The sequence below is a fragment of the Morus notabilis genome, unplaced genomic scaffold, assembly GCF_000414095.1.
Source record: "Morus notabilis unplaced genomic scaffold, ASM41409v2 Scaffold1695, whole genome shotgun sequence".
In the NCBI taxonomy this organism is placed as follows: Eukaryota; Viridiplantae; Streptophyta; class Magnoliopsida; order Rosales; family Moraceae; genus Morus; species Morus notabilis.
Genome location: NW_010365770.1, coordinates 2,103 through 27,819, shown reverse-complemented (window position 1 = coordinate 27,819; position 25,717 = coordinate 2,103). Strand labels below are relative to the sequence as shown.

Here is a 25,717-nt window from a genome sequence, read left to right as displayed (position 1 = left end):
TAAAAAATAATAATAATAAAAGAGCAAGTTGGTGAAGCAGGCTGGTGGCCAGCCTGCTTTAAGGTTCTTTTTATATATAGAACGAAGTAATAATCTTAGTTGTTCCCAAAAAAAAAAAAAAAAGACAATTATATCTAAGTCAAAACGTTTAACAAGATCAATATTACATAATTATGAGCTTTATTTCTCCTTCCTTTTCTTTGCTATTGACAATATTGTAGATAGATAGAGATGTTATAATATGTTATATAATGTCATAGAAGTAATAATCTTAGTTGTTCAAATGATTGCTTTCAGCGTGGGAGATTTCTTCCGTCGTTGGAGATGGATTGATGTCGTTCGGGGATTTATAAGTAGCTTGAAATCAACTTCTAGGGCGTTGGATGATTTCTACACTCAGGTTATTGAAGAGCATAATTGTAAGGCAATAAATACGAGAACTTCAAGTGATGATAGCTATAATGGTTATGATTCTGAAGATTTCATGGATGTTCTCCTTAAACTTCAAAAGGATCCTAGCAAGATTGAGCTTGAGCTCACTCCTGACCATGTGAAAGTGCGGGTATCTCCCACTAATTCATTGATTTTTATTTATTCGTATCATGTTCTTAATGTCTTTTATGATTCTCTTAAGCGTGTTTCTTATGATCATGCCCGAAGAAGAATAAGCTTTGGATGCAATTAAAAAATATGGAATTTCTCTGGTTATGACCATAAAAAATAAATTATCGGTAATTTTATATTTTTAACTATTAAATTTATTTATATATTATTTATTTATATATTTTATATTTTTAACTATTAAATTTATTTATAAATTATTTATTTATATATTTTTTAATTTAATGTGATTTTGATCAGATTTAACAGTTAAAAATTAATTTTAACGTTAAAGAAGTCCTATCGAAAAAAGTTTTTAGAAAGTAATGAATCTTAACAAAATACAAAAAAAAAAAAAAAAACATTATTAAAAAAATCCTACGAAACAAAAAAAAAAATAAACTTGATAATATTAAAAAAGTAAACGCTTACTAGAAATTTATTTTTTATTGCACACCATTTTTTAAGGAAAGTATACCAACGTCTCTTAAAAGCTTGATTAACTAATTTTCAGCCTTTTTATTTTTTGTTATGCTAAAGATTATTATTCTTACTTTTAAGATTTTTCTTTATAACATACTAAAATATTATTTTAAGTTAAAAATAGAACGCGCATTATACATTCCATCAACAATTGCAGGACATGTTATTGGCAAGAGTTGATACTAGTTCAACCTTAATGGAATGGTTAATGGCAGAGCTTCTGAGAAATCCCAAAGTGATGAAGAAGGTCCAAGAAGAAGTGAGAAGCGTGGTGGGAGAAAAGGCAAAGATTGAAATGGATGACACCAACCACATGAGTTACCTTAAACGTGTTATTAAAGAAACTCTAAGGTGAGTTTTTAATTCAAATTGAGATGTAATATTTTTAAAAAAATTTTAATTGTAATAAAAAAAAATTAAATGTGATATTTTTTAAAAGTTTTTAACTTTAAATATTTAGAATTGAAAACTCAAATCGGTAAAATGAACGAGACTTAAAACTACATCCACTACTCCCATTATTAATTCCTCGTGAAACTTCTGTTGGATCCTTAATCCAATGTTGGGCTTATATGTGAATAATTATGTGTTACGGGCTGTCATATAAGGTTAAGCCTAATTAAAAGTGATCTACTAAGGTTTAGGCATTTTGGGCTTTAATGTATCTAATAGGGTGTGAGTCTTTAATGTGTAGAGACTTAAGGATAATTTCTATTTTTATGATGAGCTAAAATAGAAATACCAAAAGATAACAGGGAAGTTATCAATATATAGCAGTTATAGTCTACAGATCACACGTATCATTTCATTCATTCTGACATCCCATCATCATAAAGAGTACAGAGAAAGGGTTCTTTAGGAAAACGTGTTGATCTGAAAGACAAACTGCACGACTCTAGAGAGAAATCAAGCAATATGGATTCAGGTACGCTTCCATTTACAGATTTATTAATTTTTGATGATCTAACATGAATGTTCTTGACTTTTAGGTGGTGGTTTTCACCGAATCTTTGATTTCTAACAACTTCAACAAGAATCAAAATTGTAGGCTACCATATTCCTGAAAAAAACTAAGGTGATCATCAATGGATGGGCGGTTCACCGGCACTCAAGTCAAGCGTATGGGATCGGCCTTGTTTGGAGAGAGAGAAAATACAGGAAAAAGAATATTCTAGAGAAAGAAGATTTCTGGGTAGAAGATTGTATTATTGCTAACCACTTGTGTAATACAGTTTTGTGTCTTAAATAGCTAAATACAGACTCTAACAAACTTTGTCAGAAACCAATCCACTAGTGACACGTGTACACAGCTAACTTTCTCAACGGGCCTGAGGAATTTATCACTGAAAGGTTTATAGAGAAAAACCAACTCGATTACAAAAGTCGAGAGTACTTTCAATTGATCCATATGGTTTTGGACGAAGATTGTGCCCCAGGATGATTTTTGGGATTGTTAATATTGAATGTTTGATGGCCAGCCTTTTGTATTGGTTTTACTGGAAGCTAGCCACAGGGCTTGAAGATCAATTGCCAGAGGACTTAGACATGAGTGAAGTATATGGTTTGACTGTTCACAAGAAAGTTCCTCTCCAGGTTCTACCGATAGCATACTCTCCGTAATCTATATCTACATCTATATCTAAGGAGAAGAATGTTACTAAATGCGCGTTTAGTTCGCTGATTCGAGTTTAAATGTGACTTTATATGAAAATTTTTTACTGTAGTAAAAATATTAGATATGACTATTTTTAAAATTTTTTTATTATAATAAGACTCGAATTTTAAATTCAAATCGGTGAAATGAACAGAACCTAATTTTCACTGGGTTATCTAAGGAGAAGAATGTTACTAAATGCGCGTTTAGTTCGCTGATTCGAATTTAAATGTGACTTTATATGAGAATTTTTTACTGTAGTAAAAATATTAGATGTGACTATTTTTAAATTTTTTTTATTATAATAAGACTCGAATTTTAAATTCAAATCGGTGAAATGAACAGAACCTAATTTTCACTGGGCGATTATTTCCTCTGTTTTGGCTGTTTTTATTGCTTTGTATTATTAGATGGGTGTTGAAGTTGAAATGTAACATTGCTTGATGTGAAATATCTCCTTTCTATTCAGAATGAGTGCATCACTTATAAATCATATTTATAAATTTTTCGTTTTTCTTGAATTTGGGCGGGAAGATTTTTACTTTAGAGTTTATTAAAAAGTTAGTTATAAAACCACCGTTAGATTATACATTCCCATCACATAAATTTTCTATCGTTTATCACTAGAATGCTAAATGGAAATGACGTATCAACAGGGTACACTTTAATCTACACTATATTAAGAATATTAATCACTTGACATGTAATCAATGACGGAGAGAATATCAAAACGATTTGTAAAAAAAAAAAAAAAAAAAAAAACTATCTAGATGTTTTGTTATAAAAGAATACCGAAACGATTTTATGTCTTTAGAATAAAAGGAAAAATTAGCTAAATAGTTGTTTTTGACTATCTTCGTCAATAAATGACAGACCTTTTTAGATAAATGACTAAACTTTTTTTTTTAAATTTTAAGAAATGGTCATTTTTTTTTTTACAGAAATCAATCACTCAATTAGGGATTGGCTTAGAATCAATTAGTCATTTGTCTAATAATTACTTAACGATTCATTAATATTAATTTATCAATAGTTTATTATTAATAAACTTATAATTGCTCATTAATATTCATTTATCAATAATTTATCATTAATAAACTTATAAATACAAACTGATTTTAATTAATCACTAACTATTATTAATTAATAATTAAGAGTTATCAGGTTAATCAATGATAAATTAGAGTCAATAAGTGATAGACCGCTAAGTTAATAAAAAAACCTTAAGTTTATAAAACTTCAATCTTTAAATAAAAATATTGTGATAAATTTTTACTGAAAAAAAATATTTTATAAGATATAAAAAATAACTTTCAGAATATGAAAGATAACATATAAGTTATATAAAAAAATAATAACCACAAAATATGAAAAGTAATATTTTTTAAGATATCAGTGATATAAGTTAAATTTAAAAATAACGGCAATAAGTATATTCTCAAATAGCTTTCTATAATGAAAAGTTTAATTTATGAGTATAGAATAGGATTGTACAAAAAAATTATAAAACCTAAACCGACCGTTTAAAAATCGAAAACGACGGTGCCATGTGGAACCGAACACAATCGGTTCGGTTAACCGACCGAACTGCCACAATGACGGTTCGGTTTCGGTTTTACGTTTAGTGGTTCGGTTAAAAACTGAACCGACCGAGTTAGAGAGTTTTTTTTTATTGTTGATTTTTTTAACTCTATTGTCGTTTTTCACTCACACAAGTCACAAAATACACAATTTAATTTCTTATGCCAATTTAAATGTTTTTTTACACTTGTGTTTGTACAATTATCAATTTAGATGTTGTGCTTTGTATTCATTTGTTGTGATTACATGTTTGCATTGAAGGAAAATTTTATATTTTTTAGTACTTTCTAGTCAAAAATGCAATTAAAGATGTTGGTAACCTGATGGTTAACTGAGGTCACCTTCCTGATTGCCAAACCGATCGAAACCGAACCGAATCGAATAATGTTGCATGCGGTTCGGTTTCGGTTCCCACTTTTAGAAAACTGACATGGTCATTTCGGCCACCGAACTGATCAAAACCGACGCCGAACACCCTTAATCTAAAATTATAATTTATAATTTTAATTTTAAAAATTAAACTTTTTAGAAAAAAAAACTCTAAAAAATTAATAGCTATGATTCAGAATGACGAACCTTCAAGCGAACTGTGTAACACTCAAATTAATAATTTTCTTTTCCCATCCAAGTATCTGCGTAGTATATTTTTTTCACCTTTCATTACAATACAAATCCTGTTGTGACACTTTCCCCTGCCCTAAAAGTGCAAATAACGTTTGCTTGGAGGCCAAGCCGAGGGCTGCTGATTCCGATTCTTCTTTGAAAAAGTCGCAAAATCGCTTTCGGAGGGAATCCAATCCACAGAAGAATCTTGGAAAAATCGCAAAATCGCTGGCTTCACCACCGAGCTTTCCAGTGAGAAGAAGAAGAAGAATAATTTCTGCAGTGAAACGTTTTGGATAATCTTTTGAGGTTTGATTTTCTCTCAAATCATCGTCTTAATCCTAGATTTCCCTGTTCAGTTCCTCTTTTCGCCATCATTTCAGTTCCTCATGGAATACCGAAATTCTCAGTAGTTTGATACGAACCAATCCATTTTATTCTTCATGATTTTCTTGTTAAAATTGTCATTTCTTAAGAATTAGTTAATCAATTTGGGGATTTTTTTTTTCTCTTTCTGCTTAATTTAGGCTCGTGCATGTGCAGAATATACTTTGCTTTTTTTTTTTTCCCTCCAATTTCCTTCTTTCGATAGCCAGAAATTACGTGCAGAATAATTAATAAAGATGAAGCCACGAGTACAATTGTCCAGTATTTTTCATGCCCAGGAGTTTAACGATCTTACTAGCAGAAGATTTGGGTTAGTTTCTGTAGAAAAGAAAATAGGATACATACATGTGTGTGTATATAGTCTGACCCCTGTACAGTTCGGCAAATGTAACCTTTTTAATATATCCGTGTAACATCGTTCACAATTGTGTAACACTCAATTTAAACAAATATGTACGCTGAGTGTTATATTTGTTGGATTATATTTTTTAAATGTTACGCCAAAGCAAGCTGAGTGTTACATGAACGTAAGTACGATGTAATAAGGGCATATGAATGGTTCGGGTGTCGGACTTAATACAATTCCTAAATATATGTATATTTATACCTTTCTTCTATTTTCAGTGACGAAGCCAGGAATTTTGGTTAGGGGTTAATCAGTGGTGGAGCCAAAAAGATTTTTTGTGAGGCTACTAGGAAGAAAAAAATAGTAATAATTTTTTCCCGAATAGAGATATAGTAGATGTTATAACTATTCAGTCAGAGCACATAATTTTTATTATATAGTGGCGTTGTGACTCAAAATTTTATACGAACTTCTTGCAAAATTTGTATTATGCAGCAATAAGTCATTAAAAATTTTGGGGGGAACAAAAGAAAGTTTTTAACTTTTGGGTGGGGGGTACATATTTGGCATAAATGAACATATAAAATTGCAAATGAAGAAAATGTTGAGGGGAGGCTTAAGCCCCCCAGGCATGCAGTGGTGTCGTCCCTGCCTATTCTATTCGTGTGAGAGAAAAAAAATCAGGATTCTTTGAAGGACTTGAAATCGCTGCTTAAGTTAAAATTCTACCCACGTCCTAGGTTAAATCCAATAATTGTTCTTTGATATTTTTTAGTTCATAATATCCATAATGGTTGGCGTGGATATGCAAAAAAAAAAAAAAAAATGATATGTAAAATGCTTCAAATTCCTTAATTTTTTAGCTAGGTTCTGCCCTTACTTTCTGCCTTAAATCTCATGTCCACTCTCATTTTCCTCCTAAGGGGTCTGGTGTTGAAAGGATGCCGGTGAAGGACAACAGCCTTGACAAGGAAAAGTGTTTGGAGCTCTTTCTCCTCATTGGATTGGATGAGCGAACTGCACGAAATACCATTGCCAACAACAAGGTCACTGCTAATCTCACTGCCGTCATTAATGAGGTATGCTCTTTTTGTTTTCAGCAACAATTTGCTATTGTTAACATTGTTGGGTTGATGATACAATGAATGAAGTGTAAAAGAAATGAATTTCTTATTATTTATTATTTCGCGGGTTCTTTTTCAGGCTGCTGTAACTGACGGATGCAGTCGGGCTGTTGGAAATCTCCTATACACAGTAATACAATCTATAACAGTTTGTTGTGTCAATTTACTGAAAATACTGTGCTCTAAATCTCATTGTTATTTCTCATCTATTTTCAAATAACTTTGGGAAAAAATTTCTATAATCTTGCTCATTATAATACATAAAAGTGGTTCCTGTTATGACAGGTCGCGACAAAGTATCCTGCAAATTCCCTGGTGCATCGCCCAACCCTGATAGAATATATTGTTTCATCAAAGGTTGTTACACATACTACCTTTTATTATTTATTATTATTTTTAAATAAGAGAAGGTACATATTAATGTGAATCAAATATATAGATTGGAGGACAAGATGTCCTTAAGAAACAGAAAGTGTAGAAATTACTTACTTGAAAATGGAAAGTTTATGAAATTTAAATGTAATGACGTTTCTCACGCAATTGATCATATGCAGATTAAAACTCCAGCTCAGTTAGAAGCGGCTTTTTCATTTTTTGCAACTACGGGCTCCGAGAATTTTAAGTTGAATGAATTTGAAGAAGCCTGCGGTGTTGGTATTACCAATTTACTCATTTTTTTTTTCACTTGAATTTTTTCACAAGATGTCCTTAAGAAGGTGGGCCTTCGCATTGTGGCGGGAGCGCTTGCGTTTGCACCCGGGGTCCAAGGTTCGAATCCCGGAAACAGCCTCTCCTTCGGGGGGTAAGGCCGCGTACATATGGGATTGAGCTTTCCCCCGAGCCTGTCATAATACGGGAGCCTCTTTGGTATTGGGGTCTGCCTTTTTAGTAAGTTGCTTTACGCTTTAGATAGTATTGGCACCAATGCATGCAGAGTCTCACTTGACAACCTTTTATTGGGTATGCTCCTGATAGTTCATGCTACTCATTAATATATTATTATTGTCATCTTACCCCCAAGGGGTAGCTTTAGTGGCCCAGGGCCTCACTTTACAAGCTGGAGGTCTTGGGTTTGATTCCCCTTGGGGCACCTCCCTCAGTTTATCCCTGTGTGTTCGGATAGGAGGGTCTACACGCACCCTTAGGGATTAGTCAGGTGCTCAAAGAGGCCTGGATACCCCAGGTTATCAAAAAAAAAAAAAAAAAAGTTATCTTACAAGAAACAGGGCTTTCTTAGAAGATAGTTGAAGAAAAGATAACGAGGAATAACAAGAGCACAACTGGACAAGAAGTCCTCTAAAAAAAGAAGAGAAAATCAAAGATAACAACCACTTGAAAAGAATCAGTAGCAACTAAAAGACTACCCCAATTCCTTAAAATAGAAAGAATGAAACATTGATGAAGGCTTTAGTTAAGGAAGCCTACAACAAAGCTTAGAACATAATAAGGAATAATTTTTATTGAAATTTATCCCAAAAAAGGGGAAAAACTCTCGGGCCAGGGTGTCCAGAAAATAGCAAATACAATACACTTCCACAGCCAAACTGCTTTGCTGCTCCTATTTTCCACCTATAATTCGCCACCATTAGGAAACCACATTTGTTGCGGGACAACACAACTCAAACCCACTTCTTTCAGAGCTCTAGCCCACAAAAAAAGCAGCACAACTGTAATTAATAAAATAGTTTTCCACTGTTTCGGTTTCCCTACCAGACTTGCATAACACAATGGAGGAAGCAAAGCCATTAATGGCCACTTTCTCTACTACACATGATGAGTGCAGACCTTGCCATTATAAAATAACCAAAGAGGGGGTAATAAAAAAAGGACTAATCATCAGAGAGGATGAGTAAAAAGGATTTACAGAGAAAGAATTACCCACCGCGCACAACACCACAGTCCACACCAACAGCTCTTGTCAACACTACCCCTCATGGGATGAAAGCCATCTAAGGTTGACAAAGGGATACTAGTTCACAAGACATGTCCGTCAAGTATTAAATAGATATATGTTTTTTAGTAACACTTCACATTCCATCGCTTTTCTTTCTATATGTAGTTAGCTGTAACGTATTTGTATTTGCAATCAGGTGTTGAGGTTTCAGTGGAAGAAATTTCAAAGACCGTTGATGATGTTTTTGAAGAGAATGAGAATGTAATCTTAGGGGAACGTTATAGAACAAATGGTAGCTTCTTGCTCTTTCTCTCTGAAATTTTCTAACTGCACATGCATACAAGCATAGAATCGGTGTATTTGTTTTCTCAACTCTGTTAGTACTTATCTTTCTTGATATCGTACCCATCTTAACACTTTTCATTGGTCTTTTTATCACCTTACAGTTAAATTTTGGAGTGAATAATATTCACAGTACAATAAAAGATTTTTCTTTGCCATTCTGTTAAACACTACTGAAATTTCACTTTCCGCTATTTCTTCTAGTGGGTGATTTGTTCGCACATGTTCGGAAGAGGCATCCATGGGCTGATCCGAAAGTTGTCAAGGTGAATCTATTTTACCTACTTGTTTGGACTTTATATAAGATGGTTGTTTAATTACAAACGTTCCTTGTGTCGTTATATCTCACTGCAGCAACTGATTGATGCAAAACTATATGAATTACTTGGGGAAAGAACTGCAGCAGATAATGAAAAGGTTCCCAAAAAGAAGAAAGAAAAGCCTGCTAAAGTTGAGGTTAGCTAATTAATAATCGTTTTTTTTTTTCTTCCTTCTATTTTATCGACACCATCAGAAATATGACTCCCAAGTCCTGTTTTCTCATTCTATGTCCATGCTTATGTAGGAAAAAAACATTGTTATTTCTGCTACAGAACATCCATCTGAAGAAGATATTAATCCGTTTTCCATATTCCCTAAACCTGAGGAAAATTTTAAGGTAAAGACTGCCTTCTTCTTTTTTTTTTTTTTTATAACATTTTTTCCCTCTGTTGAAGCAATAATTATTTAGGTGGTAATATTTGTGAGCAGTTTGTTATTGATAAGACTCAAAATCAGATATTTGACTACTGCAATCATGTTGCGGAAACTATTTGATAACATGAAATCAGATTGAACTAAATTTGAATAGGACGTTAGTGAATCAGTTTTCCCAACTCATTTCAACAACTTAATGTTGACAGAAATATGGTTTGCAAACGACAGAAAAACTCAGATTACCTCGTTAAAGTAAAAAAAATATTTGATTATATGCAAGATGTAGATAGGTCTGAAAGATTGTTTGATCACCTCAACCTCCTAAAAGTTTGGAGTAGACATCTTTATAACCAAGCGTTGGTTATGTCTTGTGAAGTAATTGAAATCAAATGATACTAGTAGCGTTTAAGCTGACATGATGTGGAACTTGGGTTTTGCTTAAGCTATCAATATGATTTAAAAGTAAACACTTTTTCATTTTGTTTTGATGTTATTAATGGAGATGTGAACGCTTATTACAAACAAGTTGTTTAAATTGTCATTCGAAAAAGATGCTTGAAAGAAAGATTGTCTCTCATTTTGCATGTGTAACGTATCCATCAGTGATTTACATTGTTGCTTCACGTAAATCTTGAGCTCTTTCTGATACGTTGTCATCTAGAGCTTTTATATGCATTGGAATCATATTTACTCTAGTTTCTTTCTTTCCTTTTTTTTTTTTTTTTTTTTTTTTTTTTTTTTTTTTTTTTTTTTTGCGCAATTGTAGGTTCACACAGAAGTTTTCTTTAGTGATGGTTCTGTTCTGAGATGTTGCAATACAAAGGAACTACTTGAGAAGCACTTAAAAGTAACAGCGCAGAAAGTGTTAACTCGATTTCCTCCTGAACCAAATGGCTATTTGCATATAGGTCATGCCAAGGTTTGCTGTAAGCCATTTGTTTTATTTTAAGATTCTATTGCTTTTACAGTGGGTTCCTAATATATTGTTAATTAGGCAATGTTTGTTGACTTTGGCCTGGCAAAAGATAGAGGTGGATTGTGCTACTTAAGGTGAGAATTTCCTGTCTTAGCCTTATCTGGTTATTTAATTAATTTTTTATGTGGTGGAAAAAATAAAAGAAATAAAACAGGGAACATGTGATCTTTTGCCATCCACATGCGATGCTGTCTGACTATGTATAAAGCTTATGATTCCTAATATCAAAATTTAAAAGTATATGCACTATTGATAGTTCATCTAATATACAATCTATTTGAAATCTTATTATGTTTGTAAAGGGAGAGTTTGCTGGGTTAAGTTCTTTACTGGAAGGGTTTTCTTTAGATCTAATGCAGTGGATAAAAGGGGTGCTTCCTCTTCATGTGGATCTCTTTCTGAAAGAAGAGTCTGCTAATTCTCGTTTTCTGCTCTTTAGATTTACTTGGAAAAGTTGTGCTCCCATTACAATCCAGTTTTTTGCTTGGTTATTTATGGAAAATTTTAGCTTGCTATATTTGAGTGTTTATAAAAACGTGATATGTGTATGGGATATAGATGAACATTGGGATTTTTTATGCGTTGCAGCTACTAAGGAGTCTTAAGGAATTCATTTCTCTTTGATGTGAGGGATTGGCGTGCTTTCTGCGATTTATGATGTGTTTTTAGTTTTTGACCGTTTTATAGAGGACTCCTTGTTCTCCCATCTTCTCAGCTTCATTTAATTTTAATAATACTCTCTTGCTTCTTATTTTTACTTTTTTTTTTTTTTACTTTTTTTTTCTCCTCTTGGAGATATAGCTTTTAATTTATAGTGCAGGAGCTTATTTTTTTTATATTTATTATTATTATTATTATTTTTTTTAGAGTGATGGAGAGGTTCCCAAAATGCAATTTCCTTTTGAGTTTTGATAGTCAATTTCTATTGCTCTTGATGAATTTTGAGAGACGGAGGTCTCAAGATGACATTTTTGAGCTCTGATGTCTGTGTCTCAATGCTCTCCTTTTCTTTTTTTTTTTTCCCCTTTTCTTTTTTATTTTCACAGATATGATGATACAAACCCTGAAGCAGAAAAGAAAGAATATATTGATCATATCGAAGAGATTGTCAAGTGGATGGGTTGGGAGCCCTTCAAGGTATTACAGATAGCCTACATCAATAGCATGTTGTTTGTTTCCTAGCAGTTTTTCACGGGTTATTTTTCTCTATTCTTATTCCAGATCACTTATACCAGTGATTACTTTCAAGAGTTGTATGAATTAGCTGTGGAATTGATACGAAGAGGTCATGCCTATGTTGATCATCAGGTTCTGTTCAATACTCATGAAATAGTTGTGTGCTTGTAGAATTGTTTCATGTCTTCTTTTTATTTTTTAGTTCCATACATCCTCGGGCCGTACACGTTTAGATGTGCTAACTTTTGCCCCTTCAATTCATCCAAGATTTGTATCTCTCTTAACAATATTCCTGTTTCTTATAGAAAGAAAAATGACACAACGATAGAATTTCCAGGCAAGGGGTAGTACGTAAAATTATCTATATTTGCAGTTATCTGAACTGTACTAGGAGGAGTAAACTTCCTGTAGGTTTAGCACCTTTTCTCCAATCTTTGTTTTATGCTATCGGTTTGAAAATATTGGCCTGTTGTGGAGTTAGCCATGTATTTATGTATTCATGTGGACGTGCACTATTATTTATGGATTGAGAATTTTAGATTCCTTCATGGTTAGTTGTTAATTATGTGTTTTAACTTTTGTAGTTTTTTCATCCTATTTGTTTTGTCTAAGAAAGTTACTTATGCATGTAAAAACTTGGATTATAGACACCTGACGAGATAAAGGAGTATAGAGAAAAAAAGATGAACAGTCCTTGGAGAGACAGACCGATTGCTGAATCCTTGAAACTTTTTGAGGATATGAGACAGGGTCTCATTGAAGAAGGAAAAGCTACACTTAGAATGAAGCAGGACATGCAGAGTGATAACTTTAATATGTATGACCTTATTGCATATCGAATCAAGGTAACAGTGCGCGTAACCATATTTTGATTGGTCATGCTATGAATAATCACCTATATGATTATATGCAACTTTGTTTCCAGTTTACCCCTCACCCGCATGCTGGAGATAAGTGGTGTATCTATCCAAGCTATGATTATGCTCACTGTATTGTGGATTCTCTTGAGAATATCACACATTCGGTATGTCTACTCCCTTTGACGGGTACTCCGTCCAAATTATGTACCTCGAACAAACACGACTTCTCTTTGTTCTAAAATTTACGGATGATCTTTTCTCTCCTCATGCATCTATTTAGTTTTATTTTTTATTTTTTATATTTTATATATGTATAAATCATGGGACATAATGAATTATGCTGGGTTTTAACTGAGTTTGTTTTGTTTATGCTTGTGATGTTAATGTGTCAGTTTGTATTCTGCGTATCACACATTCTTTAGCATGTTATATAAATGCCACATCATGGATTCTGCTGCCTTGCCTGTCACCACTCACACACTTTATTTAACAATATATTTGCATGTTGTTATGATATTTGGATGGCTTATTATTGTTTTGGAAGTAAATTGTTCAGCAGCGTATCATTTCTCTCCATCTTGCATTCTCTTGTCCCCTGTTGTTTTTTCCTTCTCAGATTTTTTTACTTGTACAAAAATAGTAATAGAAATCTGAATTCTTTGTAGCTTTGTACACTTGAATTTGAGACACGACGTGCTTCATACTATTGGTTATTGCATGTGCTGGGCCTTTACCAACCATACGTCTGGGAATATTCACGGTTGAATATCAGTAACACTGTCATGTCCAAGCGCAAGGTGAGTCGAGCACATGAAAGTTGCATCATTGAAAATTTATGGTGGTCATCTTTGAATTATTCTCACTTGTAGCATTTTGTATGCTATTGCAGTTAAATCGACTAGTGACAGAAAAGTGGGTTGATGGTTGGGATGACCCTCGCCTTATGACACTTGCTGGCTTACGACGTAGGGGTGTGACTTCCACCGCAATAAATGCTTTTGTTAGAGGAATCGGAATTACTAGAAGGTAAATATATATGATTTAGGAATTAATATGAAGATTTGTTTGACTATATATCTTGCACTTCCTTGTTTTACGTTTTGTCTACTCCTTTGTGCTACAGTGACTCTAGTATGATACGTGTGGATCGCCTAGAGTATCACGTGAGGGAAGAACTAAACAAAACAGCGCATCGCACAATGGTTGTGATCCATCCGCTCAAGGTGATCATTTTTTTTTGGGGGTCTCCTGTTGCTTATTTTGATATGCATGTCTTGACGTAATTTACTTTTGCATTTTAAGGTTGTTATAACCAATTTAGAAGCTGGCACTATGCTCGATCTTGACGCCAAGAAATGGCCTGATGCTCAAGTTGATGATGATTCTGCTTTCTACAAGGTGAATTTGGATTTGAAAACTTAAATACTTAAAAGAGGATACTTATTAAGTGTGAACCTTTAACATTCTTCATGACTCTATGATCTTCTATACTTTTATTTAACGTTGTCTAGTTGTCTTTGCTTCAATGTGATGGGTATCATCAATGACTCAAATTTGGAGAACTTGTTGCTTTACCATCTTCTTAATCTTTTGTTACTTTCACCAGGATAGCATTAATATCATTTACGAGGATCCTTCCCTTCCCCACCACCCCCCCCTAAACATAACACCAGCAGTTTAAGCTGCAACTTTTATCTTTGTTTCTTACATTGATTTTCTGTGGCTCTAAGTTTACTATCTGTGCTTACTCTCTGGCGTTCTGTAGGTTCCATTTTCCAAAATAGTATATATTGAACAGTCCGATTTTCGGATGAAAGATTCAAAAGATTATTATGGGCTTTCTCCTGGTAAATCTGTGCTACTCAGGTAGATATATTTGTTTCTGGTTTCTATTTTGCCTATTTAATTGGCAGATGCAGGATCAATGCTGACATTTCTTCTTCATGAGTGCAGATATGCATTCCCTATCAAGTGCGCTGATGTTATCTTAGATGATGATAACAAAACTGTTGTCGAAATCCGTGCTGAGTATGATCCTTCCAAGAAGACAAAGCCAAAGGTGTATATGTTGTAATGAAATCTGTTTGAATTTGATTATGCGAGTGTTTTATGATGGTTGCAGAACTGGCTGTACTCAATGGTTTTCTGATTTCATGTACGATTCAGGGTGTCCTCCATTGGGTTGCAGAACCTTCTCCAGGGGTTGATCCGCTGAAGGTGGAAGTTAGATTGTTCGACAAACTATTTATTTCCGAGGTTGAAAATCTAAGCGCTTCTCTCTCTCTATTCCACTACTTGTCTACTTCGTATAGAGCGCCATCTGAGTTTTGTTCTTTTACTTGCCTTTTGCACCTCTCTCCATGTTAACAGTTTGTTATCTAATTCTTGTTTGAACTTTTGGATTAGAATCCTGCGGAACTTGATGACTGGGTTGCTGATTTGAACCCCCAATCCAAATTGGTTATACCCGATGCATATGCTGTGCCCACACTTCGAAATGCAACTGATGGTGACAGTTTTCAGTTTGAAAGACTTGGTATATTCCTGACTCCCCATTGTTATCAATTTCAGTTTCGATATTTTATCTCCTAATTTTAAAATAAACATATAGATGCATGCATGGCATAGAAGAAAATATCTATCAATTCGTCAATCACATGTGAGGTGACAGTTTGACAGAGATTTGTTTACTGGGGTTGGTAAAGGATAAAAGTTTCCTCCTTAAAGATTGACCTGAACCTTCTTAAATTTCTAGCTGACGTTTAGCGTTTTCCTTGTTTGGGGTTGGGAAAAAACGTTTACTGTCCTTACTTCCCAAGTTTAGATCTCCTTTTGGATCTGGAGAGGACGCATTTTATCAAGTCAACATTTTCTTCAGTTTCCATGAAAACGTTAACTTTAGGTTATGCTTGAAATATGTATGCTTTTTTCTATTTAAAGCTATAATGCAACTTCGAAGTGTCAGTTTGCTGTCGAAAAAAATTGTTTCAAGAGTTCCGTTCAGAGGTTTGAGCTAGTCTCTTTTGAGTTCAAATATACAGTTTTTATTATCCCAGTCCATTTTTCTTTTGAGTCATTATCTGAAATATTTCTCTCTCGTCACCTGTTTGGATGCATAAAACTGGCTCAGCTGTGGCTTCATATTTGTGTGAGGAGCTTTGGCTTATGAGTTTGCCGTTATTATTATTCATGTGTATTTTGTGGTTCCATTTTATTACATTAGAAATGCACTTCGTTTGATAATATATTTGCATTTCTAGTTTATTTTTTTTTAGTTATTATTATTTTTTTTTGGGTTTATGTGTCCATTTCTTTCTAGGTTATTTCGCGGTTGACAAGGATTCATCTCCTGAAAAGTTAGTCTTTAATCGGACGGTCACGCTGCGAGACAGCTACAGCAAAGGTGTGAAATAGGTTCATGCCATGTACGCAAGTAAAACGGATGATTTTTTGAGTACATAGTAACTCCATTTGTTAAAATTTTTTAAGTTTTGTGGAGAAACATTTACCTATCGGCCGCACAAGTCAACACAACTTCATTTGTTGATATATGGAAAAACTAATTTAAGGTTGTAGACAGATTGACTAGTTTGCAGCAAGTCGTTTCCTTTTCATTTTTCTTTTAAATCATTGTTTAGCAATAAGAGCTAATTGGTAACTTAATTAAGATGTATTAAAGTTCGTTAATGTTAATTGGTTTGTGGATTTTGTTTTATGTTATTATATGTAAAGAACAACAGATATTATATTTGACTATCTCAGAGTTATGAGTGAGTTACATAATTTCATGCTATAATAACAATTATTTTGATTGGCAAAAATAATTGTAACAAGTTATTTTCTCCTTTAAATCAGTCAAAAGCTGACCACGTTAATCACATGGATATAAAAGGTATCAATTAAGTAAAATGTTTTTTTTTTTTTGGGAAAATTTTTAAAAATGTCAAGTAACTATTTTATGTCGGACACTATTGTTAAATTTATCTTATACCACTAATAATTTATAATTTATCACTTCGTATTCTGCATTAAACTTGAAATTTATTATATACAACATGCATGGCACATGAACATATTTTAATTAGGTATATATATTATAACAATGGTACAAGTTGATATGAGTTGATTTTTTCAATCTAAAATAATGCTTCCCATATCCAGCTGGATCTATTATGTAATATCGGACTGACTGCAACATTTCTCAACCCTTGAAGAGATAGAAGAAAAAAGGAAATGGCTATTTTCCTACAATTTCCAAAGTATCTGTGGCAAGTTCTCTTATGCTTAGTCCAGCTGATACTTAAATATCCCTTCTCTCTTTTTCTATTCTACAAACTACCGCTCTCCTAATTCAGTTCAAACTCATGAATACCATGTCTAATATAAGATCATCATCATCATCATCAGGTGGCAAATGCCTGACCTTGCCACCATCCCCACTGAGGTTGCCAGTCATCGGAAACCTTCACAAGCTTGGAAACTCCCCACCCCGCTCTCTCTGGGAGCTCTCCGAAAAGTATGGGCCGCTACTGCTCCTACACTTAGGCCATAACTCCAACTCTACTGGTTTATTGTCCAAGTATAGTGAAAGAAATAGCTAAGAATCACGGTGTCATTTTCTCCAAACGACTGCAAACGAGCGCTTCTGATGTGTTACTCTACCGAGGGAAAGACTTGGCCTTTTCGCCTTAGGGTGAGTACTTTGTGCTCTTGAGCCGGAAGAGAGTGCAGTCATTTCAGTCAGTGAGAGAAGAAGAGGTTTTCCATTATGGTCGACGAGTTGGCGAAATCCTCCCTAAAAGGGAGTACAAATTCGGTGAACCTAAGCGAGATTATGATCTCGACATTAAACAACGTAGTCTCGAGATGTATTATTGGACAAAAGTATGATAATGGGGAAGAAGAAGTAGGCTAGGGGAGCTGGGAAGAAAGCTGAATGAGCAGTTTGGAGTCTTCAGTGTGGGGGATTACTTCCCTTCTTTAAGTTGGATTGACAATCTTCGAGGCTTTAAAGCTAGCTTGAAATCCACTGCCAGAGATTTAGATGCTTTTTATACTCAAGGTCATTGAAGAACGCAAGGCAAAAACAAGTGAAAGTGATCATCAGTACCACTTCCAAAGACTTTGTAGATATTCTTCTCAAACTTCAGAAGGATCGTAGCATTGTTGACTTTGAGCTAACTGATATTCACATCAGTGGATCTACTGATGTGTTATATGTATTTATATTAAGTCGTCATTTTTAGTTGCATCATTTTTTGTCCAAGTCATTTATCTTAGTGTGTATTTTGTTATCATCGTGGGTAAACGATAAATAACCACATTAATTCTTGTAATATTTAGACTTAATTATTGAGATATTAAATACTAAAATTGAATTTTCTCTCTTCTTTTTGGGAATTTCCACTTAGCCATGAAGTTATATTGATCTATTCCATTCCGATGCATCATACACTTACATTATTGTCAAAGAAAAAAAAAAAAGACAACGACTCTACATATGAACTATAGCTGTCTTAGCTAGGGAGATACACGAAAAGTGAAATATGCTATTAAGAAATTATAAAACAAACGACAAATGCAAGACGATTGACATGAAATTAAGAAAGATATATCATACAAATCCAGCAGAATTATTTGCTTAATTAAGATGAAGGAGAAAACATTACTGGCACTAGATGAAGAGGTATTTTCTTGCGAATTGTGAGGCCAGCAAGGCCAGTCTCAGTCATGTCAAAATTCTCCAAATTTTGACCAGGAGGCAACTTCCAATCAAACCAATAAAGTAAATTAGCCAACACATACTCAACTTGGGCAATCGCAAACATAATTCCAGGACAAACTCTACGACCAGCACCAAAGGGAATAAATTGGCTATGATTACCCTTGAAATCAATAGCATTATTTGAGTTGTTGTTTAGAAATCTGTCTGGAATAAACTCTTCTGCGTTTTCCCAGATTTTGGGGTCTCTTTGAATAGCCCATGCATTTATCACAACTCTTGTTCTAGCAGGAATGTCATAGCCTTTCAACTTAGCAAGGGCAGATGTTTCACGAGGGATCATAACAGGAGCATGCAATCGTAAGGCCTCTTTTATTACACATTTCAAGAACTCCATTTGATCAATATCAGTCTCATCTATCTTTGATTTGTTTCCCACCACTCTTCTCACTTCTTCTTGTGCTTTTCTCATCAAATTCGGATTTTTCACAAGCTCTGCCATGGCCCATTCCATCGCCGCCGTGTTGTTGTCCGTTCCACCAATAAACATGTCCTGCAACACACTACTAAAAACTTACTCCAAAAAAAATTACTTTCATTTACGCTACTCTCACAAACAAATTAATTTTGTCATTAAAATTGTAAGAGTATCTCTCACTTTAATAAATAAAATAATCCAAGCTATTGTCGAGGGGAGAAAGATCTCTTGTCAAATACTTATAGAAACTATTTACTCTTGATTCAAAGTAATACATATATATACTGGATTTTGCAGAGAATGAAATAAAGATTTCAACAGGGTAGAGGGTACCATCAGAATTGCTTTGATATTTTCTTGAGTGAGATTAACTTGAAGTTGACCATTCTTTTGAGCATGGAGAAGAATATCGACAAGGTCTTTCTTATCAGATTGGTTATCACCACTTCTCTCTTTATGTTCCTCTATTACTCGATCAAGTAGACTGTGAAGTTCTTTGGCAGTCTCTCTTATTCTTCGGTTAAATCCTGTAAGAACATCGATCCACCCAAGGGAAGGCACAAGATCTTCAAAGCTGAATGATACGAGTAGTTCCATTGCCCTCGATGACACAACTCCGAAACTCTCACGGCCATCTCCCCTTTCATACTTGCCGCCAAGTGCGCATCTTGAAACTATGTCGCTTGCGATAGCGAGAAACATCTTACTAAGATCTACTGGAACGCCTTCTGACTGGGAACAAGAACCGCGAATGTTTTCCGTCATCGTCGCAACTTCTTCTTCCGTCACGTAGCGGAAAGCTCGTACCCTCTTGAGGCTCAACAGTTCAACAACACAGAGCTTCTTTGTTTCTCTCCAATAGTCACCGTATCGCGAAAAAACTATATCACTTCCGTATAAAAGAACGTTGGTGGCCTTTGATAGGGGCCGGTCTAGGAAAGCAGAATTGTTCAAGACCTCTCTTGACATCTCTTCGGAGGAAACTACGAGGGTCGGCGCATTGAAAACGTGGACGAGAATTAGAGGACCGTACTTCTCCGACAGGGCGCGGAAAGATCGGTGGAGGCCGAGTGCGCCTGCTAGCTGGTGAAGGTTGCCAATTATTGGTAGCCTTGTTGGGGATGGAGGAAGATTCAGCTTTCGACCTCTTATAATAGTATTAAACACATATAAAGAGAGAATGAGGAGAATGAGAGATAAGACGATCATAGAATTAGAGGAAGTAGCAAAATATTGTTGTAGATCTTGCCACGAACAATATTTTGGCAACGAATTCAAAAGTTTCGCCTGATCATCCATAATTACCTCTTTAAGATGTTGCAAGGATGAGAATAATGATCAGGACAATAGAGATTAAAGGTCTAGCAAGTTTCAACTGCCTGATCTGCACACACACACACACACACACATATATATATATATATATATGTATGATTATACATATATATTTAAATACGAGAAATAGTAGAAAATATGTCAATATGACAAGTTTAAGAAAGTATATAGGCTAATTTTTAGTTATAGAAATTAATAGGTCATAATTTGTCAAGTTATGGTTCATAACCAGATAAGTTATGAATAAACTTGTTAAGTTATGGTTTATAGCCAGATAAGTTATGGACAATTATGGACAATAACTTGTCAAGTTATGGTTCATAATCAGACTAGTTATGGACGAAAACAGTAATTTGACATATTTATTAACTTATGTAAACTATTAACCTATTAATTTTAATCTATCTCAAGTTTTTAAATACACGTGCACAATCGCTTAAACCAAGAAAGAGTTATTAAAAAAATAAAACCCGTTTTCCTTTGGAATATAAAACAATACCACATGTCTTGCCATTAAAGTGGCAATAATAAACATTTGATTCGACATGTCTTGTTAATTTTCAAAAATGTAGGAATACACGTGGGTTTCTTTTGGCAGACTCACGAATTCACGCGGTTTCATTTAACATTTGATATTACTTATTATAGTCATGTTATATATAAATAATTTATATATGCCACCCAGCTCATCATTTAATAATTTATTAAATTTATATATTCATGTCATGTCTTTGTCTAGAAGATTATTGAAATCAAGCGTATTCATCAGCGTTTTGTCTTTAGGCAGAGTCATTTTCACTTGGTTTCTTGTAAACATTTGTTGATATTAGTTTCTGTAATCATATTATATATAAAAAAATTATATATCATTAACACATTTAAAAGCCTCAAAAACTGTTCTGGCAGGACGAAACGTTTCACCTTAATCTTTTTTTTTTCTTTTTTTCTAATGCCTCTCTCTCTCCTTCTCTTTTGGTTTTTTGTGCATTGCACTTGCTGCTGTACATGATTATTCATATTATACTACTTTAATTAGTATAAATGACTTTTAAAAAAAAAAAATTAAACTCACACTTTTAATTGTTATAATATTATCCACTTTAACCTAAGCCGGGACAGTTTTTCTCTTTGACTTTACCCCGAAACCCTTCACCTAAATAGGAGCTAGATGATGTCTTTACTTATGAAGTATCACTTGTATAGCTTTGTAAGATTGGCGAATTACTTGTCTTGTGGCTCTGGAGGTTTTCGCTCAAGACATTGATTATCGTCACAAGAATCCACTGAGACGGAGTTAAAGGATTGGGGTTTTTTTTAAATATTTTTTAATTCATTTTAGCTATTTAGAAGGCTTGGAAGTTGAAATTATCGATTTATAGTTTTTAGTATGACACTATTTATGTGCTATGAATATTTTCTGTAGCAGGTTTTTGCTGGTATAGTGACACAAATATATTACGTGTCCCATTCAATTTCTCCTTATTATTATTAATGACGTGAAAAGTAATTAAAGGATAACACTAATTTTTATGCTAAATTGTTGAAACTTTAATTGTAAATTAATAAATTATGACTGTATTTCAACAAAAGGGAAAATGGAAGCTGGTAACATATAGAGGCTTACAATTAGGGAAATTTTTAAAAATATCCTTTTAAATGGAGCCCTATTTTATTTTTATTTCTTAACATTAGTTCATATATTTCTACTTTTTAGACTAGAATTAGTTGAAAGATAAAGTTTTTAAAAGGACTACTTTTAATAAGTCAGGTACTTATAAAAATAAAATTTATAATTTTCTCCTACAATTATGGATAATGGCTGTATTTAATTAGACCCATTTGAATGGAAGTTAATTACAGTTTCGGCAACACTATATATATTCACCACCAGCATACATATAGATATACTATAGGGTTGTATACCTCGGCCTACATTACTTTTCAAAACTTTTATTAGAAGTTGATATACAAGTCTTCTCAAAGATTGTATTAATTTATCTTCTCAAATTAAGATGAATTATCCATAATTCAATTAGGCGTTTGGTTCATGGATTTAAATCATGTGATTAGAACCATTTTTGATTTACGTGTATTTTTTGTAAGAGAAAATACTATAGCGAACCACAAACTATGATTCGAATCAGGAATTAAATAAATAATAATCAACAACAAGATTAATTAGTTTGTTAATTCCAATCCTAGTTCAAACTAAATAAATAATTATCTCTAACTTGGATAGTCCAATGAAACAACACTACAAACATTATTTCCCATGGAAATTATATTATAATCTATTTGATGCTATTGTTTTGTCATACATTCACAACTACTTCGATTTGAAAAGCTGTACGTTATTTCACCATGAATTTTTTTTTAATACACACACACATATATATATATATATATTATTAGTTCGTAAGGTTTCATGACAAACAAGTTTTATACTTTTAAGCTCTGGATTTTAACTTTTCGTATGTCGAATGGATCTAAATAAAGATTGATGCACATATAAATATTAAGTATTTGTTTAAAATTGATCGTTTCGCTATGATGTGAACATGGTGTGTTCTTTTGCAGGTCAAGATTCCTTGAGCTAGTTGTACAATTCACATGTTCTTTTCTTAGAATGTAAGATAAGCATATATACGTTAAATTAAATTTAACAAGAAATAGAATACATGTATATTTACATTATCAAATATGCTATTATCCTTAATTATTAGAGTTATGATCATTTACCATTGTAATATGTTCAGAGACATGGAGCAAGAGTTATACCTGACATGAGAACATTATAGCATTCTTTAAAGGTTTTTCAAAAAGTGAAAAAGAAAAGAAAAGAAAAAACTAGCTAATCAGTTTTCTAAAGTTTCATGGTACTATATATTTTAATTAAAGAGATGTTTCAAAGCGTATACTTGGGTTTGAAAGTTTGGTAGCACAAAACATGGGTGGGACCAATGAACACCTGCAAATAATTAATGGTGACATTTTTCTAGACATGAGTTTTTCATGATATGCATATGCTCAACTTATAAGTTCCACATTATACTTGGCTAGGCAGGCACATAATTGTACTCGCTCATATATATAGTGGGTCAGATATAAAATTATCGTTAAATTATAATAGCAATCACCGCCTTAATTAGTTATTTGATTGATAATTAATTTGTTGATAAAAATAGTTATTTGATTTTTAATAAGGATATGCTATTATTATTGTTATTATTATTATTATTATTATTATTATTATATTGTTATTGTTTGGAAGGGTGATCTATACAACTCCAAAGCCTCAGAAATAACATTTGGACGATAATTAACAATGTGACTACATTACTTTCAAAGTCAAAGTTGAAGAAAAGTAATTAACACAGATAACACCTGAGCTGTGATTAAGAAAGGAATTCATACATATTAAGTTTATAATGTCCTCGAATTGACATAAAATAAATCACATAAGCTGTAAGAAAAGCAAACTAATAATAAATATATACCCGTTTAAACATCATCACTCACGAAGCATATATATATATATATATATTATTACACACCCCTCACAGATATTATTATCCTTTTTAGCATATATATAGTTTCACACTGGTGACCATGGTGAGCATATTAGAAGAGATGGTGGTGGTGCTTCTTTCCATGAGCCTCTTCCTCTTCTTTCTTTGCCTCTTTCCTCTCATGGTGCTCGTGGAAGGCGAACCCTCCCCCTGCGATGGCGGCCGCTGCCGCAATCTCCTCTTCAATCTTGTGCCTGTGAGCATGTTCTGGATCTTTCTTCGACTCGTGCTTCTCGTGCTACATGATCAACCACATATATCGAAAGTTGTACGTAGTAACAAAATAAATAAGTAAATAAAAGTACTACAACAAAATTGCCAATTGAAGCTTTTTCTTTGGGCGCATGACCTAATTCTAATTTTATGCATAACAAAAACTTCTTATCTTGTTTGTTTGTTTGTTTGTTTTTGTTTTTTTGTTTTTGTTTTAAATAAAAGAGATGAGACAACTAATTAATTAAGTTGACACTGCTTAAAACTCTATCCCATACTAATCCTCTCCCTAAAAAATTTACTGAAATAAAATTTAAAAAAAAAGTACAAAAAGAAACACCACAATGGCAAAGAAATAAAGCCAAAGCTCAAACAAAACCTAAAGGAAACTGATGCTAAAGAGTAATGATATTTATTTATTATACATATATAGAAAGCAAATTACTGTAAGATATATCGTACCAAGGCATAAGCGCCGGCAGCGGCAGCACCGAGCTTGCCGAGCTGCTCGAGATGCTTGTGGTGCTTCTCCTCCTTCTTGTAGTCTATTTCATGATCAGGGGAATGAACATATACGTCGGTGGAGTCGGAGCCACCGGCGTCGATGTCGATGGGCTTGTCTTCATCCTTGTTGTGGTGGAAGAGGTGGTGGTGGTGGTGGTGTTCCTCAGACATATTGGTCTTTAAAAGGTTTGCAAAAGAGAAAAAGATGTACAATATAGAAGAAGGAAAAAATAGTTATTATATATGGCTAGACAAAGGAACAAGGCTTTGGGAAATTATGTAAAGTTGGGATATGCAAATGCAATGAAATTGACGGTCCTATTTATATTATAAATGTTTGAAGTTGTTGGTGGATAAACACTTGAAGACTCGTTGGTGTTATTAGTAAATTCATGCATGGGAGGCTTTATTTACGTTCCTTGCCATGGTTGGCCAGGGCCTTTTCTTGCCTCTCTTTTCTTTTCTTCTTATATACTCATCAAAAAGAAAAAAGGAAAAAAATAAATAAAGAAAGAGAGAGAGAGGCTTAACTAATAAGAATCTCCTTGTATGAATATTCACGTTTTTTTTTTTTTTCTTTTTTCCTTTACCATGTGAAACTTAAAATAGTGTGTGAGGACACCAATGATTTTTTTTTTTCCTTTTGTTCCGGAAAATAAATAAATAATTAGTTAATATAAGATATTGATTTTGATAGAATACGTAATTTTGCAGTAAAATTTAACGTAAATCTCAAAACGTTTTCTTTTTCTGAATTTTTATTTACTTTTCTTTCTCAAAACTTGTGATCTTGGTTTATCAATATATCAAGTTATCAATCAAAAGTAGTAGTGTTGCAATTCAAGCAGCGACCGCCATATCTAAAAGGTTTTTTATTTTTATTTTTATTTTTTTCATTTCTATGCCTATATTTTAAGTTTATTAAATAATAACAATGTCTTGTATTTTAAATTGTATCACAATTATACCTTTAAATTTAGAGTTTATGCCCAATTCTTACCTTTTCTCTCTGTCAATAGTCAATTTTGACTCTGAGAATGTCTTGTAAATGTCCTGAATGCCCTTAAAGACCATATTAGAGTAAGAATAAGGAAAAAAAATTAAGAGCTCAAAAATGTGAAGGACATTTGGGTTTTTCAATATTCAAAATAATTAACTCTGACTTTAAAAAATG

The 25,717-nt window shown here is 33.3% G+C and overlaps 4 protein-coding genes across 5 annotated transcripts; 2 read left to right on the top strand and 2 right to left on the bottom strand.

Annotated features, from left to right (window-relative positions):
- The first annotated feature begins 283 nt into the window (after nucleotides 1-283).
- LOC112093660 (cytochrome P450 71A1-like) lies at nucleotides 284-2,703 on the top strand. Its single transcript, XM_024172548.1, has 3 exons — nucleotides 284-562; nucleotides 1,241-1,434; nucleotides 2,562-2,703. Exons 1-3 carry the CDS (start codon nucleotides 284-286, stop codon nucleotides 2,701-2,703), a joined length of 615 nt encoding a protein of 204 aa, XP_024028316.1.
- A 2,302-nt stretch (nucleotides 2,704-5,005) lies between these two features.
- On the top strand, nucleotides 5,006-16,437 carry LOC21387970 (glutamine--tRNA ligase). Of its 2 annotated transcripts, XM_024172540.1 has the most exons (24): nucleotides 5,006-5,230; nucleotides 6,578-6,733; nucleotides 6,858-6,908; nucleotides 7,064-7,135; nucleotides 7,333-7,432; nucleotides 8,869-8,964; nucleotides 9,219-9,280; nucleotides 9,369-9,470; nucleotides 9,580-9,672; nucleotides 10,477-10,629; nucleotides 10,705-10,760; nucleotides 11,733-11,823; nucleotides 11,908-11,994; nucleotides 12,510-12,707; nucleotides 12,788-12,886; nucleotides 13,388-13,519; nucleotides 13,612-13,748; nucleotides 13,846-13,945; nucleotides 14,025-14,120; nucleotides 14,488-14,588; nucleotides 14,676-14,781; nucleotides 14,889-14,978; nucleotides 15,129-15,258; nucleotides 16,042-16,437. In XM_024172540.1, exons 2-24 carry the CDS (start codon nucleotides 6,596-6,598, stop codon nucleotides 16,134-16,136), a joined length of 2,385 nt encoding a protein of 794 aa, XP_024028308.1. In that variant the 5' UTR covers nucleotides 5,006-5,230; nucleotides 6,578-6,595; the 3' UTR covers nucleotides 16,137-16,437. The 2 variants fall into 2 exon arrangements, with proteins under 2 accessions (XP_024028308.1, XP_024028309.1); XM_024172541.1 differs by lacking the exons at nucleotides 5,006-5,230; nucleotides 6,578-6,733; nucleotides 6,858-6,908; nucleotides 7,064-7,135; nucleotides 7,333-7,432 and adding an exon at nucleotides 7,726-7,738.
- Nucleotides 16,438-18,124: 1,687 nt separating this feature from the next.
- LOC21387968 (cytochrome P450 71A1) lies at nucleotides 18,125-20,257 on the bottom strand. Its single transcript, XM_010108556.2, has 2 exons — nucleotides 19,256-20,257; nucleotides 18,125-18,997 (listed from the first exon to the last, which is right to left on the bottom strand). The coding sequence occupies exons 1-2, from the start codon at nucleotides 20,219-20,221 to the stop codon at nucleotides 18,368-18,370; spliced, it is 1,596 nt and encodes a 531-aa protein (XP_010106858.1). The 5' UTR covers nucleotides 20,222-20,257; the 3' UTR covers nucleotides 18,125-18,367.
- Nucleotides 20,258-23,647: 3,390 nt separating this feature from the next.
- Nucleotides 23,648-24,996, bottom strand: LOC21387967 (abscisic stress-ripening protein 1). Its single transcript, XM_010108555.2, has 2 exons — nucleotides 24,502-24,996; nucleotides 23,648-24,064 (listed from the first exon to the last, which is right to left on the bottom strand). Exons 1-2 carry the CDS (start codon nucleotides 24,712-24,714, stop codon nucleotides 23,879-23,881), a joined length of 399 nt encoding a protein of 132 aa, XP_010106857.1. The 5' UTR covers nucleotides 24,715-24,996; the 3' UTR covers nucleotides 23,648-23,878.
- Nucleotides 24,997-25,717: the final 721 nt, after the last annotated feature.